Source organism: Ranitomeya variabilis, chromosome 4, assembly GCF_051348905.1.
Source record: "Ranitomeya variabilis isolate aRanVar5 chromosome 4, aRanVar5.hap1, whole genome shotgun sequence".
Lineage (NCBI taxonomy): Eukaryota > Metazoa > Chordata > Amphibia > Anura > Dendrobatidae > Ranitomeya > Ranitomeya variabilis.
In genome coordinates, this window is record NC_135235.1 from 635396848 (window position 1) to 635414163 (window position 17316).

The 17316-nt window shown below is 44.9% G+C and overlaps 1 protein-coding gene across 3 annotated transcripts in view; it reads left to right on the top strand.

Annotated features, from left to right (window-relative positions):
* Window positions 1–17316, top strand: part of LOC143767299 (gastrula zinc finger protein XlCGF66.1-like) — a 34874-nt gene that overhangs the window by 5682 nt on the left and 11876 nt on the right. For all 3 annotated transcript variants that reach the window (XM_077255528.1, XM_077255527.1, XM_077255526.1), the window contains 5 exons: window positions 3956–4105; window positions 4235–4414; window positions 4489–4612; window positions 4696–4793; window positions 5209–5290. In XM_077255528.1, coding sequence (XP_077111643.1) covers window positions 4028–4105; window positions 4235–4414; window positions 4489–4612; window positions 4696–4793; window positions 5209–5290 — 562 coding nt within the window. In that variant the 5' untranslated portion in view covers window positions 3956–4027. The remainder of the gene's footprint in view (window positions 1–3955; window positions 4106–4234; window positions 4415–4488; window positions 4613–4695; window positions 4794–5208; window positions 5291–17316) is intronic.

Below are 17316 nucleotides of genomic sequence, written 5' to 3' on the forward strand. Positions count from 1 at the left end.
GCGTGAACAAACTGAAGAGCGCGAAAGACAATGGCCGCCCAGTCTAAATATTTCAGCACCGTGAGGACGTGTCCGTCAGCAGCCGAGATCCGCCTCCTAATCCTCAATGGAGGGCGGAGACAACGAAAACGAAACCGCTCACGAAGGAGAGAGCGGGAAAAGGACCAGGAAGAAGAAGTCAGCGACATGGAGGACGCCATGGCGAGCCACCCGGAGCAGGAGCGTGGGGACGGAGCCGAGGACTCCCCCAGCTACCCGGAGAGGCATCGCAGGCAGACCTCCACAGCTGACGCTGACCTCCAGCAGACCGGAGCGGACAGGCTGATCCGCCAACCCCTGCAGACGCAGCTGAGCACTGAGGCCGGGTGGAAGAAGACCATCATCGGGAGCCTCGCCAGACGTCTGTCGGTAGCCTCGTCTGGTCCGGAGCAAGAAAGAAGTTCCAGCGCTCCGAAGCCAGAAGGCAAGGCCCTGCCAGAAAGCGAGATGCTGCAAACGGAGATGACAACGCCGCAGCGCAAGGCCCCGCAACCAGCGTTCCAGACCCCAGCGGAGGCGGAGCAGACCGGCACCGGAGGGACCACGTCTGAAGCAGGTATGAAGGACGTCCCTGCCCTGACGACCGACACCACTCCAGTGACTGCTAGTGCCACAGCTGCTGATTCCGTTCCAGTGACTGATCTTGCAGCAGCCGCTACCTCTGCTGCAGCAAATGCCCATACTCAAGCTGCGCGGACCTCCATCGCTGCGCATCATTTAACTGTACATGAAAGACGGATTAACGGCGTTTGTCCAGCACTGGGTGTAACCCTGGACCTCACTTTTCCCAGGCCAAGAGGGGTTAAGTGCCAGGTGCAGCCCTGGAAGCCGTCCAACTAAACCTCGGAAACCTGAAACTGTAAATAATTAACTGTTTCTACTGTTTTGCTGCTAAAACCCGTCTAGGGTTACTCTTAAAGGGATCCCTTTGTTGACCCGGGATCCCTATTGCTTTTTGTTTGTTTTCTACATTTGCACAAGTTATCAAAGAACTGCCGCAATCATGAACAGTGCATGATACAAACTGCTTGTAAATAGTTTGCACCTTCTTAAAGGTGCTCCCTACTGGTTTTACCTAAAGAAGGACTCTTTGTGAAGATACCGCACCGGAGCCTTTGCTGAGTATGGACTGGTAGCTTGAGAAGATTTGCTACCTCATAAAGACTTGGTCCCCTCTTAAAGGGGATGTTCACTTGTTGCACTTAAAGAATGGTATTGCTTTAAGACAGATAGATAGCAATAATGTCTTGACAAAAAGAAAGTGATGATGATGCCTACATGTAAAAGTTATATGTATCCAACTAGTTGATTGTAAGAAATGATTGATAATGTTGATAGAAAAATGAGGACAGAGAGTGAACCCGTACGGGGTTAGTCAGTGAGTCCTCCTGGGAGCTATGTAAGGATGGCTCAGTGATTTCAAACTGAAAGTAAATGTTATGTTCTATACTATGTATAGTAGTTGAAATGGCAGAAGGCCCGGGCTGAAAGGGGCGGTCCTGTATAGAAAGGAGAGGCAGTAGGTCTGGAGCAGTTAGGACAGGCGGTCCTGCAGATTTAATGAAGGAGAATGAAAGAGAAAGAGTTAATTAATATTATAATGTTTTATAAGTAAAGTCTTTAGTGGATAGGAAGTGTACGTCCTTAAGGACAATGTTAACTTATTATTCAAAAGTTTGCACTGAGTAGAATACCCGGTTGGGTAACAGGAGTTGTTTACAGCCTGTAATTTATAATGTTTAACCATGTTTGTAACGTTCAAGTGTCCTCACCTCCCATAAAGGGAAGCTCTGTTCAAGCTTACTTATTGTTATTGCATTTTCAAAATTGTATGTCTTTTTGCTAACCTGTATTGTTGTTTTCTTCCCAGTCCAGGAGTACTGGATTTAACCGGGGGGGAGTGCAGCGCCCCAGAGTCCTGGTCGTTGCAGTACTGTGGCTCCGCCACTAAGGGGAGCTATGGTACGTCTGATGGCACTGAAGGAGTTCATCTGACCAGGTATCACAGACACCAATACATTTCACAGCCGGGCCTTCAGGGGGAGCTAAGGGTTCTATTCATTAGGCCACTCCTCACATACTGGTAAAACTGGGGGTCAGGCAGGAAGTTAGAACAGAAAGCTGACTGGGTTAGAACAAGGCAACACCTTGTGGCAGAGGGTGTTGTGGGGGAAGATTCGGTAGGGTCCCTGTCAGGGGTGGGATCCTGACAGAGGCCTGGCAACTTGAGAGAACGTCACGGGACCGTGCCTGCTCAGCATAGCGGCGGTGCCCAAGGAAGGACTAGAAGCGAGATAGATTGTGCTGAGTGAGAAACGAGATCAAAGCAAGAAGGAGAATACCAGTAGGAGTCGTACTGTGAGACCGAGGCAACATCCTACTGAGGCGCACAACCGGCGGCCGGAACGCCGAGGAAGTATTCATACATCTAGCTTTAAGCAATACTTCAAACCAACGGCAGGACAGTCAGTCATAGGCGGGCTGTCTCACCTAAATCACCTACGAAGACATAGGGGGCAAATTGTGGAGAGGGGCGACTCTAGGGTCCCGGAAGAGCTCCGAGCCTACCCGTCATACGGGTGCCGTCCTAACCGTAACATCAGGGAGGGACGGAAGATTAGCAGAACATCATCTAATCGAGTTGTGAGGGAACTTAAGAAACAGACACAACAGTTGTGGGGACTTTCCGTAAGAACAGCAGGGAAGGACCACAACACATAGCGCTAGCAGGAAGGCACAGATTTCCACCTGCAAAGAGAACTCTGGAGGTGCCATTGGACCGGCCGGACTTGCGCAGCCTGGTTAACCGTATTCCGGATTGAGGACCTAGAGATCTTCAGTAAAGAGGTAAAGAGACTGCAACCTGGTGTCCTCATTATTTACTGCGACCGGCACCGCACCACCACCACCATCCACATCCATCACATCTATTACTGTACGCCCCTCAGCAGGGTCACGGGCCGGGTCTAGCCACCGTGACAACCCCAGAGCAGAGACTCAGAGGCCCGGTACCGGGTACCCCTCGGCCCTGCGGCAGTGGGGGCGCTACATAGTCAGTAGTGATGAGCGAGTATACTCGTTGCTCGGGTTTCCCAGAGCATGATCGAGTGGTCTCCGAGTATTTTGTAGTGCTCGGACATTTAGTTTTCATTGCCTCAGCTGCATGATTTACGGCTACTGGCCAGGCTGGATACATGTGAAAAATGCCTGTTTGTTAGGGAATCCCCTGATGTATTCAGCCTGTCTGGCAGCCACAAATCATGCAGCTGGGGCGATGAAAACGAAATCTCTGAGCCCTACAAAATACTCGGAGACCACCCGACCGTGCTCGGGAAAACCTGAGTAACAAGTATACTCGCTCATCACCAGTAGTCAGTTATCCAATGTACCTTATGTAACAGAGACATAACAGCATTGTCCCCCCCTTTAATCTATGCTGGTAAATAAACTATAGGGGGTCAGCAAAAACCCTTACCCTCGGGCTCAAGTAAGCAAGCGCTAATCTTTCCATGTATTTCATAGCATTCAATGTTAAGGCAAGACGATAGTCATTTAGGGAAGCCGGAACCAGGCAGGATGTCTTCCATAACACTGGTACCCTCAGTGAGTATAGACTCCAGTTATACAGTTACTTTAAGACAGTACACAGCTGGTTTGCATACACTTTAAAGACACGTGGACTGAGACCGTCTTGCTTTGCCTATCTCTAGTTTCCTAAAATGTCTCCTCACATCATTTTGGTAGACTCTGAAATCAGTTCATAAGGACAGAGTCCTCTCCCCTCTGTACTAGTCTGTAAATTATATTTCTTTGTGCTGTATTGTATATATGTATGCAAGGCGTGTACATATATACAGCACCAGAGAGTAAGTAGTGCTCTAATATAATACTGTTACATCATCTTCTCCCCATTCAGGTCTCTACAATATCGGATCCTCTCAGTAAAGATTTTCTATATAAGATCATTTTCTTGATTGTCCCATAAAGGATGGCTAGGGACAGGGACAAGATGGAGGAGAGGATATTACACCTCACCCTAGAGATCCTCTTCCGGCTTACTGGAGAGGTGAGAGATTCTGATGACGTCACATTACATCATTCTTATCTATGGGAATAACAGATGGACAGAACTGGAGAGGTGAGGACTCTGGAAATGTCTGTAGTGAGATTTATTAATGTGTCTCTCCATAACCAGGATTACACAGTAGTGAAGAAGACCTCTAGTGAGCGCTGTCAGGCCCCTGTGTCTGAGGGATGGGGAAGACCCCTGAGCCCAATCAAGGAGGCTCCACCTCATCCTCTGATACATGAGGTCATCAATGACCAGAAGATCCTAGAACTCACCTACAAGATGATTGAGCTGCTGACTGAAGAGGTGGGAATGCTGGGACATTATACAGTAATGCTATGAAGGGATTGGGGGGATGACGGTATCATTGTATGTGTCAGGTTCCTATAAGGTCTCAGGATGTCACCGTCTATTTCTCCATGGAGGAGTGGGAGTATTTAGAAGGACACAAAGATCTGTACAAGGACGTCATGATGGAGGTTCCCCAGCCCCTCACATCACCAGGTAATAGACAGCACTAAATACACACAGCCTATAATTATCTGTATGTAATGAATGAATTCAGTCCCTGTATGTATTTCTTTCAGTTCTATCCAGTGAGAGGACAACACCAGAGAGATGTCCCTGTCCTCTTCTTCCACAGGACTGTAAACAAGAAGATCCCAATGTTCCTCAGGATCATCAGGTAGATGGAGAGAAGGTGTCATGAGATCTCCACTATGATGTAGAGAAGGTTTTGAATGTCTTGTACTCAGTTGTGATTTATTTTCCATCATTTAGAGATGTATGAATTGGTTTTGAGGTAAATTGAATTTATCTTTAATTTCACTCTGTATTTGTTCGCTGAAATTTGAGTTTGAAAGTTTGCTCATATTTGGGCAGGAACTTCAATGTCTGTCTTCAGTGGAGATGCGATTTGCTACTAAATAGATTGTCTCTCACAATTTTCTGGTTATGGAGACTGGTGGTTAGAATTAGGTCTAACAGGCTGGATTTATACAGGAGACCTCCAACTATGTGATAACTACTGATGTCATTATGGTCTTCATGTTCATGTTGACTTCTCCATCTGTCTATGACTTTTACAATCTTTGTTTCAGGGTGAAGATCTGACCCATGTTAATACATATGTGAGGGGTGATGAGCGGTGTAAAGAGGAGATTAATACAGATAATCACACTGGTGAGTAGTGATCACTAAATGCAGATGGAGATACTGACTTTTCTGTGCATATTTTCCCTATAGACTTAAATTGGATGCGGAACTCCACAGATAAAAAACATACATGGGTTTTTAATGTGTTTCTGCTGTGGAAAACACACTTAAAGCGCAGGTAATCCGCACCTAAGTATGTCAATGAAGTTCAGTGAAATCAAAATACCAGAAAACTTTATTTACAGCATGACAAACCAAACAGAAAAGAAAGCCATAAAAATGCATGTTTATAAAATGCAATAAAAAAACACAAGTGCCACAATCTAATTTTAGCAATAGGTGCAGAAATCCTGCAACATCAAAAACGCACCAAAAGTTCATTGTGGGAACGTAGCCTAAGCCCATGTTATCATGTTCAGTATTTGGTCAGTATTTTCCTTCAGTATTTGTAAGCCAAAACCAAAAATGTTGATTTAGCCCCATATTTTTCATTTTCACAGGAGAAACTGGACCATACAATTTGTTGTTCAGTTTCTCCTGAGTACGCCGATACCCCATATCTGGGGGAATACTACATTTGAGGCACAGTGCAAAGCTCAGAAGGGAAGAGGCACCATATTGGAGTTCAGATTTTACTGGACTGGTTTGAGGGTGCCATGTCACATTGGAGGAGCTCCTGAGGTGCTGGAGAAGCAGACCCCAACATAAATGATGCCATTTCACAAAGTACATCCCCAATTAATTCATCTAGGTTTGCAGTGATTACATTGACACCACATGTGCCTCACAGAATTGTATACCATTGGGCGGTGAAGAAAGAATAATTACATTTTTACCACTAAGGCTACTTTCACACTAGCGTTAACTGCAATACGTCGCAAATGCGTCGTTTTGCCGAAAATACGCATCCAGCAAAAGTTCTTGCTGGATACGTTTTTTCGTCATAGACTAACATTAGCGATGCATTTGCGACGCATTGCCAAACGTTGCGTCCGTTTTGCGACGCTTGGGCGTGTGGTAGCGGACCGTCGGGAGAAAAAAACGTTACATGTTTTTTACAACGTTACGCCCCCACCTCCCCGCACTTCCCCGCACCTCACAATGGGGCAGCGGATGCGTGGGAAAAATGCATCCGCTGCCCCCGTTGTGCGGCGGAGACCACGCTAGCGTCGGGAACGGCGGCCCGACACACAGCGACGGGTTGTTCCCGACGCTAGTGTGAAAGTAGCCTTACATGTTATTTTAGCCCAAATCTTTTAATTTCTATAAGGGCTAATAGGAAAAAATGGGCCTCAGTTTGGTGTGCAATTTCTCCTGAGTGCGCCAATATCCTAGAAGGGTAGGGGCATTTGAATTTGGGAGCACATAATTTGGTGATTTTTTTATTTTATTTTATTTTTTTTTTTTTGGGGGGGGGGGGTGAGGAGCCATTTTGCTTTTCCAGAGCCTTTGTGCTGCCAGTAACATGGAAGTCCCCTATATGTCCATTGACAGACCTGAGTGAGGGTTTGGGGTTTTTTTTGTTTATTTTGTGGATTGAGTTGAAGCTTTTATTGGAAACATTTTAGATAACACCTGGGATCACATTAATCCTGAGCGCTACTGTCACACACAGTGTAGGAAAGACTAAGTGCAACACAAAAGGATAAGGGGAGGGGAACCTAACACTAGAGAAGGGGGAGTGGAGAGCCCTAGGCAGATCTATGGAGTACTCACCCTGTCCTTGATGTTAAACTTCTTTTAATCCATATTAGAATAACATCCACACCATATCAAAGTGCAGTGTGCAGATGGCAGGGGAGTGAGCAGATAGAAAAACCTGACGGACTACCGCCGTTTCGCACTGTTCATGCTCTTTTACGGGTCCATACTAGCCAGGATGTTACAACACTTCCTTTTAACAAGGATTGGGGAGTGGTTAAACACATAACTGTGAAAGTAACACCTGAAATAAATACATACATAATTGCAGGTAATACCTTGGTTATAACCATACTGACATATCCAGTTTATCTTTCAAACTGAGTGGACAATGAGCATCGGTATCAAGAATCCATTTTCCTTCTTTTCTTAATGGTAATCTATTAAGATCACCACCCATTCTGGGGTATTCTATATGTTCAATTCCTGCGAACCTCAAAACATTTGGATCTGCATTATGTACCTCTTTGACATACTTTATTAATCATAATGATCTTTTTCCTGTTATTATTGAATTAGAATCTTCTCTAAATCTAATATACATAGGTCTGATTGTTTTACCAATATAGAAAGAACATCACGGACAATAAATCACAAATTAATTGTTTGGTGCGGCATGTGATTAATTCCCTAACAGAATGCAATACCGCTCCGATTTTAATTTTTTTTCCCCACTATGTGTAATTGACAAGAAGAACAATTCCTACAGCGAAAATTTCCTGTTGGATTTTTCCCATCCAACCACGTTATTCTACTATTAGTTTCAACGAATCATTTTTGCACTTGAATATCATTTAGATTGCGGCTTCTCTTATAGCTAATTAGGCTATGTGCACACGCTGCGGATTTTGCTGCAGATCCGGAGCGTTTCCGCAGCCGCGGGTCCGCAGCAGTTTCCCATGAGTTTACAGTACAATGTAAACCTATGGGAAACGCAATCAGCAGTCCACATGCTGCGGGAAAAAACGCGTGGAAACACAGCGGTTTACATTCCGCAACATGTAGATTCTTTGTGCGGAATCCGCTGCGGGTTACACCTGCTCCATAATAAAAAACCGCAGGTGTAAAACCGCAGTGGAATCCGCACAAAAACCACGGTAAATCCGTGGTAATTCCGCAGGAAATCCACAGGTAAAACACAGTACATTTTATCTGTGGTTTACACAAATCCGCTGCGGAAAAATCCGCAGACCTCAAGAATACGTGTGCACATACCCTTAATGGTTTATTTTTGCTACTGCTGTAAGATCTTTGTCACTTTCCAAGAGTTGCCAATTTCTTTGGATCACAGCTTTAATTAAGTTCATATTAGGATTATGTTTAAAAGAAAAAAATTAATCTCTTATTATCTGCTAAACTACCTGGTGTTTTTTTTTCTTTACCTGCTTTAGTAAGTCTGACTGATTTTTCTCTTCTGCCTTTGTTCTAGCTTCAATAAGTATAGCCTCAGGGTAACCTCTTTTTTTTTTTTTAAATTCGTTTATTAAAACACTTAATTCACGTGTACATACACAGTTTACATATTTCCAGGTCAGTGCAGGTACATCATAATAATAGATTCATTAACATAATGCTGTATACACTGATCGGATCATGCAAATTTGAAATATAATAGTATGTCGCATATACTGAAAATCCTAAAACTCAACCTATCTTACTGCCTAAACAAAACGGTCTCCACCACATTAGCATAACAGTTTTAATGTTCAGCGTGAATCACTCGGTTTCTCAAATCTTTATTATACTGAATCTAGGCCCTCAACTACGTGATGATATGGTGAGGTACGACGAGTTCCACAAGTCCCAGATTTTATTAAATTTCTCTAAACAACCTCTATTTTGGTATAAAGTGCGTTCATACGGCACAATTAGATTTACCAACTCTATCCAGGCCCTAAGAGACGGATGTGAAGTGCCCATCCAACGCAAGGAGGGTAACCTCTTTTTAATAAATTGTTTGTTAATTCGTTTGCTTTTAAACATAATCCTAATATAAACTTAAATACCGTATTTTCCGGCGTATAAGACGACTGGGCGTATAAGACGACCCCCCAACTTTACCAGTTAAATTATAAAATCTTCTTAAAAGTCGGGGGTCTTCTTATACACCGTATGTCGTCTTATAGGGCAGGTGACTAATGTGCCTTTTGGGGGGGGGGAGTGGTCCTGATGACGACGAGGGGGCGTCTCAAAGGAAAGTGAGTATCCCCATTACCTCATCGTAGCGCTGCAGCGTGGGGTCTCTGCTGGGAGCGGCGGCTGCTGCTCCTCTTTGTGCCACGTGGGTGCTGTGGGGCGGCGGCTCCTCTTCTGCAGTGTAGGTCCTCTGTGCTGTGGGGCGGCGGCGTATCTTCATGCAGTCGGGGCTCCTCCGGCATCTCCTTAAAGCCCGGAGACCCCGCCGGCAGCTCCATCAGTGCAATGCGGTGGCCTCCGGGAAAATGGCCGTTGCTCAGATTCAGATCTCGTCCCAAGATCTCGGGAGACGAGATCTGAATCTGAGCAGCGGCCATTTTCCCGGAGGCAGCTCAATAGGTGCGATGCAGTGTCCTCCGGGAAAATGGCCGCTGGGGGCGGCGCATGCTCAGACTCAGATCTCGTCCCGAGATCTCGGGACACGAGATCTGAATCTGAGCAGCGGCCATTTTCCCGGAGGCCGCCGCATCACACCTATTGAGCTGCCTCCGGGAAAATGGCCGCTGCTCAGATTCAGATCTCGTCTCCCGAGATCTCGGGACGAGATCTGAATCTGGGCAGCGGCCATTTTCCCGGAGGCCACCGCATTGCACCGGCGGGGCTTTAAGGAGATGCCAGAGGAGCCCCGACTGCATGAAGATACGCCGCCGCCGCAGCCCCACAGCACAGAGGCCCCACACTGCAGAAGAGGAGCCGCCGCCCCACAGCACAGCAGCCGCCGCTCCCAGCACAGAGACCTCACGCTGCAGCGCTACGATGAGGTAATGGGGGATACTCACTTTCCTGTGAGACGCCCCCTCGTCGTCATCAGGACCACTCCCCCCCCCACCCCCCCCCACCATATACACCCGGCATACAAGGCGATACCCGGCGTATAAGACGACCCCCGACTTTTAAGAAGATTTTCAGGGGTTAAAAAGTCGTCTTATACGCCGGAAAATACGGTAAATCTGCGATACTCAATGTCCACTCGGTTTGAATGATAAACTGGATATGTCAGTATGGTTATAGCGAAGGTATTACCCGTAATAATGTATGTATTTATTTCACATGTTACTTTACTTTCACTATTATGTGTTTAACCACTACCCAATCCTTGTTAAAAGGGAGTGTTGTAACATCCTGGCTATGAACCAGTAGAAGCGCATGAACAGCATGAAACGGCCGTAGTCCGTCAGGTTTTTCCATCTGCTCACTCCCCTGCCACCTGAACACCACACACGATACTTTGATATGATGTGGATCTTATTCTAATATGGATTATAAGAAGTTTAACATCAAGGACTGGGTGAGTGCTCCATTTCTTCTCTTCTCATCTGTGTGCCATATGATTAATTTTTTAGCGTATGCACCACCTTGAAGAGGTCCTGGAAATCTATTTGTAGGGTGAGATTTGTATTCAACAAAACACTTTTCCAGCTGATTTAATCTGGTGCCTAATCTCTTAAAGTTAATTTAGATCTATCATCACCCTGTCTGCCCTAATTGTCCCTATATAGGTTTTGCACCTATCGCCGAGCAGGATAGTTAACCCCTGCCTGATCCTGGCGATAAGCCCTGCATAGGGAAGGATAGGATGTGCAATAGTTAATCCCCACTAAAGACAGATGGGATACACAAACAAGGGGAACACTTAACTTGAGTAGACTCAAGGAGAAACAGATGTCCTCCAAACACTAAGAGGAAGATAGCCGACTGCTATAGCTCCAAGCCTCATCAGGGAAATGGAAATATCAAACACATCTTACAGCAGCAAACTAGGAGTTATAAACACTCGATCGGTGTGTCCATTAGAGTAGAAGGAATGTTGCCACTGGTTCCTAGAGTCAGAAGGACCATTAAGAAGTTTGCAATGCAAACTGCTGAGACCTTCTGCAGTCAGATGCGGTGCCATGGTATGCAGCCACTGACACACCCATGACAGCTACACTGAGCACATAATGTGGGGTTTGAGTGACGTGATTCAAATGAAACTCCCGAGGGATCCATTCACGTAAACCAGGCAGCAGTTACTTTGGACTCCATCTGGTCTCTGTTCAGCATTGTCCTTCTTTTCAGAAGTGCACAAAACTGTGCTGGACCCTGCTTTTGTGCATGCCTAAAAAGACATACATAGGCTAGACAGCATCCACAGTGCCTGAAATTGCTTCATTATAGGGAATATTCTTCCTGGGGTTCCTTCTGAATCACGTATTTCAGACATTTACATGGAAACCATGGGGTAAGCGCTCAGCGTAGAGCACAGGAGAAATGTGAGCCGAGTCTTACTGCGATCTTTGGGAGTCAGAATGAACAAATCAACAGCAGGTGAATAATTGGTTATTTTTTTTTACCTCATTCCTCATATAGTATAAGAGAGTAAAAGACTTTATTCTTCGGATTGGTGTGATTACAGCAATATCGGATTTATATCGGGTTTTTATGTTTGACTGCTGTCACACACTAAAAATGCTTTTTTCTTTGCAAAATCAAGTTTTTGCATCGCCATGTTTTGTGAGTTTTCAGTGTCTTGTGAAAGTATTCGGCTCCCTGGAACTTTTCAACCTTTTCCCACATATCATGCTTCAGAAATAAAGATACCAAATGTAAATTTTTGGTTAAGAATCAACAACAAGTGGAACATAATTGTGAAGGTGAACGAAATTAATCGGTTATTTTAAATTTTTGTGGAAATTCAAAAACTGAAAAGTGGGGCGTGCAATATTATTCGGCCCCTTTAACTTAATACTTTGTTGCGCCACCTTTTGCTGCGATTACAGCTGCAAGTCGCTTGGAGTATGTCTCTATCAGTTTTGTACATCAAGAGACTGAAATTCTTGCCCATTCTTCCTTGGCAAACAGCTCGAGCTCAGTGAGGTTTGATGGAGATCGTTTGTGAACTTGATTTGGCCATTCTAACACCTGGATACGTTTATTTGTGAGCCATTCCATTGTAGATTTTGCTTTATGTTTGGGATAATTGTCTTGTTGGAAGACACATCTCTGTTCCAGTCTCAGGTCTTTTGCAGACTCCAACAGGCTTTCTTTAAGAATGGTCCTGTATTTGGCTCCATCCATCTTCCCATCAATTTTAACCATCTTCTCTGTTCCTGCTGAAGAAAAGCAGGCCCAAACCACGAAGCTGCCACCACCATGTTTGACAGTGGGGATGGTGTGTTCAGGGTGATGAGCTGTGTTGCCTTTACGCCAAACATATTATTTGGCATTATTGCGAAAAAGTTCGATTTTGGTTTCATCTGACCAGGACACCTTCTTCCACATGTTTTGTGTGTCTCCCTGGTGGCTTGTAGCGAACGTTAAACAACACTTTTTATGGATATCTGTTGTGAATAGCACTTTTGTGAGTTCTGCCCTTGGGCTCCCTCTGGTGGTTGCAATGTGGAATTGCTGCTTCTTCGGTTTTGCATTAGCAGCTGCTTCACTGATCGCCTCTCCTTGCTCTGCTATTTAACCTGGCTCTGGACTTCAGTTCATGCCAGCTGTCAATGTTTCTGGGTTGGATTCAGATCTCTCCTTGGATTTCTCTTATGGCCTGTCCATTTCAGCAAAAGATAAGTTCTTACTAGTTCTTTTGTTGTCCATTTGCTGTGGACTTAATCGCTCTGCTCATGTTGTGTTTTTTCTTGTCCAGCTTGTCACTGTGATATATTCAGCCTAGCTGGAATCTCTGGGGAAGCAGATTTGCCCTCCACACCGTGAGTCGGTGTGGAGATCATTTTTGTAAACTCTGCGTGGATTTTTAGTTTTTAATACTGACCGCACAGTATCCTTTCCTATTCTGTCTATCTAGATTAGTAGTGGCCTCCTTTGCTAAAATCTGTTTTCATTCCTGTGTATGTAATTTCCCTCTCCACTCACAGTAAATATTTGTGGGGGGCTATCTTTCCTTTTGGGGAATTTCTCTGAGGCGAGTGTTGTGAATTCCGTTCTTGGAATCCCTCCTGTGGCTATGAATGGTACTTTGGGGATTTCTGCTCTTGGGCCCCCTCTGGTGGCTTTGAGTGGAACGGCTGTTCCTTGATGGTGCTTTCTCAGCTGGAAGCACTCATTGTTTCTGCTGGTCTTCTATTTAACTGGGCCTTGCTAGTTAGTTGATGCCAGCTGTCAATGTCTCAGGACTGGTTCAGATCTCTCTCTTGGATTTCTCGGATGGCCTGTCTGTTATGGACCTGGTGGTTAGGAGCACCCGGAATGACCTGATGGGTAACCAGAAATTAAGGACAAGCTCTGGGGATGTGGGCGCTCTACTGACCGCAACCCTGATCCTATCACACACACTAGAAATAGCCGTGGAGCATACCTAACTCTCCCTAGATGCCTCTTCACAGCCTAAGAGCTAACTACCCCTAAAGATAGAAACAAAGCCTTACCTTGCCTCAGAGAAATTCCCCAAAGGAAAAGGCAGCCCCCCACAAATATTGACTGTGAGTTAAGAGGAAAGGCACAAACACAGAAATGAAACAGGTTTTAGCAAAGGAGGCCAGACTTCACTAAATAGTCAGAGGATAGTAAAGGGAACTGTGCGGTCAGTACAAAAACCTACAAAAAACCACGCAGAGTATGCAAAAAGGCCCCCACACCGACTCACGATGTGAAGGTGCAACTCTGCACCCCAGAGCTTCCAGCTAGCAAGGAAATATCATGATAGCAAGCTGGACAAGAACTTAGAATGTACTAAGAAATATATTCAAAGGCAATGAACAACAAATGAACTAGCAGGGACTTAGCTTCTGCTGAAGTAGACAGGTCATCAGAGAAATCCCAGAGAGATCTGAACCAGTGCTAAGACATTGCCAGCTGGCATGAAGTAACGATCTGAGTGGAGTTAAATAGGGAAGCCAGCCTAGCAATAAGCGAGGGCAGCTGAGGAAGCCAAGCTCAAAGACCAGCAATTCCACTCAAAGCCACCAGAGGGAGTCCAAGGACAGAACTCACCAAAGTACCATTCACGACCACAGGAGGGAGCCCGAGAACGGAATTCACAACACCTGTCCATTCCAGCAGAAGCTAAGTTTTTGCTTATGATTTTTGTGTCCATTTGCATTTGAGGTTATTCCTCTGTGTTTGCTATTTTTCTTGTCCAGCTTGCCATTATGATATTTGTTTGCTAGCTGGAAGCTCTGGGGGTGGAGAGTTGCCCCTTCCGCACCGTGAGTCGGTGTGGAGGTCTTTTTGCATACTCTGCGTGGATTTTTAGTTTTTGTACTGACCGCACAGTTCCCTTTGCTTTTCTTTGTCTATCTAGTATAGTTGTGGCCTCCTTTGCTAAAATCTGTTTTCATTCCTACATTTGTTACTTCCCTCTTAACTCACAGTCAATATATGTGGGGGGCTACCTTTCCTTTGGGGAATTTCTCTGAGGCAAGGTAGTTTTCTATTTTCATCTTTAGGGGTAGTTAGCTCTTAGGCTGTGAAGAGGCGTCTAGGGAGAGTTAGGAACGCTCCACGGCTACTTCTAGTGTTGGTGTCAGGATTAGGGATTGCGGTCAGTGGAGTTACCACCTCCTCAGAGCTTGTCTCGGGTTTTGTTTTGACCACCAGGTCATCTCAGTGTGCACCTAACCACCAGGTCATCTCAGTGTGCACCTAGCCACCAGGTCAGTTCGCTGTGCACCTAACCACCAGGTCATTACAGTGTGCACCTAATCACCAGGTCTTCTCAGCGTGGACCTTACCACCAGGTCATAACAGGCGAGATAGCTTTCTGTTTCCATCTTTAGGGGTAATTAGTCCTCCGGCTGTTATGAGGTGTCTAGGGAGTGACAGGAACATCCCACGGCTACTTCTAGTGTTGGTGTTAGGATTAGGAACTGCGGTCAGTACAGATACCACCTCCTCAGAGCTCGTCCCATGTTGCTCCTTAACCACCAGGTCATAACAGTACAGCTGGCCCACAATGTGTTGAATGCATCTCAAAGGAGGGAAGAAAAAAAAATTCTGAGCCATTTTTTTCTTTGCAGTCTGTTTTGTTTTTTTTTTTTCCTTCCCCTTAATCTCTGGGTGGTTCAGGACTCTGGTGCTGACATGGATGTTCAGGGTTTATCCTCTCGTGTGGATCAACTCGCTGCAAGGGTACAGAGTATCCAAGATTATGTAGTTCAGGCTCCGGTTTTAGAGCCTAAAATTCCTATTCCGGATTTGTTTTTTGGAGATAGATCCAAATTTTTGAACTTTAAAAATAACTGCAGATTATTTTTTGCTTTGAGACCCCGTTCCTCTGGTGACCCCATTCAGCAGGTGAAGATTGTCATTTCTCTGCTGCGTGGAGACCCGCAGGACTGGGCATTCTCCCTTGAGTCAGGGGATCCGGCATTGCTCAATGTAGACGCATTTTTTCAAGCGCTTGGATTGCTGTATGACGAACCTAATTCTGTGGATCAGGCAGAAAAAACCTTGCTGGCTCTGTGTCAGGGTCAGGAAGCGGCAGAAATATACTAGCAACATAGGAGAACCAAGAGTCAAAACTAGCCAAAAAATTTTTTTTTACAAAAAATTAAGTTTATTAGATGAATCCATTACATTAGTAAGATAAATAGTAATAAATAGTAATAAAAATCAATTAAAAGAGCATTTAGTAACTGCATCCGTAAATACACCCAAACGTCCAGGTGATTATAACAGGACCAAAATGACTATGATATACATTGGAATGATCGTAAGTATCAAGGCAAGTACTCCTCACACATGAACCTGGTTATCATAGGTGAGTGGCGATTAGATTAAGTCTGAAAAAGTATACTACCAGTAATCAAATGGTGAAAATCGCCACATCTCACCATGGATACATAAATAATGAAAAAAAGTCAAATAGATGAATTACCCATGTGTGTGGTAAGGTCCTGCCAGGGTCCTGGATCACCTATGATAACCAGGTTCATGTGTGAGGAGTACTTGCCTTGATACTTACGATCATTCCAATGTATATCATAGTCATTTTGGTCCTGTTATAATCACCTGGACGTTTGGGTGTATTTACGGATGCAGTTACTAAATGCTCTTTTAATTGATTTTTATTACTATTTATCTTACTAATGTAATGGATTCATCTAATAAACTTAATTTTTTGTAAAAAAAAAATTTTTGGCTAGTTTTGACTCTTGGTTCTCCTATGTTGCTATTCTATTTATGAGTCGCCATATATATTTGCACTACATTGTAAACTGACGATTTTTTCTGTTCATAGGCAGAAATATACTGTCAGAAATTTAGAAAGTGGTCTGTGCTCACAAAATGGAATGAGTATGCCCTGGCAGCAATTTTCAGAAAGGGTCTTTCTGAAGCCCTAAAAGATGTTATGGTGGGGTTTCCCACGCCTGCTGGTTTGAACGAGTCAATGTCTTTGGCCATTCAGTGTGATCGGCGCCTGCGCGAGCGCAAGGTTGTGCACCATATGGCAGTGTCCTCTGAGCAGAGCCCTGAGCCTATGCAATGTGATAGGATTTTGACTAGAGCAGAACGGCAGGAATTCAGACGTCAGAATAGGCTGTGTTTTTACTGTGGTGATTCAGCTCATGCTATTTCTGATTGCCCTAAGCGTACTAAGAGGGTCGCTAGGTCTGTTACCATTAGTACTGTACAGCCTAAATTTCTCTTGTCTGTTACCCTGATTTGCTCATTATCGTCCTTTTCTGTTATCGCATTTGTGGATTCAGGCGCTGCCCTGAATTTGATGGATTTAGAGTTCGCCAGGCGCTGTGGTTTGCCCTTGCAGCCTTTGCAGAGCCCTATTCCCTTAAGGGGGATTGATGCTACACCATTGGCCAAGAATAAACCTCAGTACTGGACACAGTTGACAATGTGCATGGCTCCAACACATCAGGAAGATTGTCCTTTTTTGGTGTTGCATAATTTGCATGATGTTGTTGTGCTGGGTTTTCCAAGGTTACAGGTACATAATCCAGTGCTGGATTGGAAATCTATGTCTGTGACTAGTTGGGGTTGTCAAGGGATACATAGTGATGTTCCTTTGATGTCAATTTCCTCTTCCCCTTCTTCTGAAGTGCCTGAGTTTTTGTCAGATTTCCAGGATATATTTGATGAGCCCAGGTCCAGTTCCCTTCCTCCTCATAGGGACTGCGATTGTGCTATTAATTTGATTCCTGGCTGTAAGTTCCCTAAGGGACGACTTTTCAATTTGTCTGTGCCAGAGCATGCCG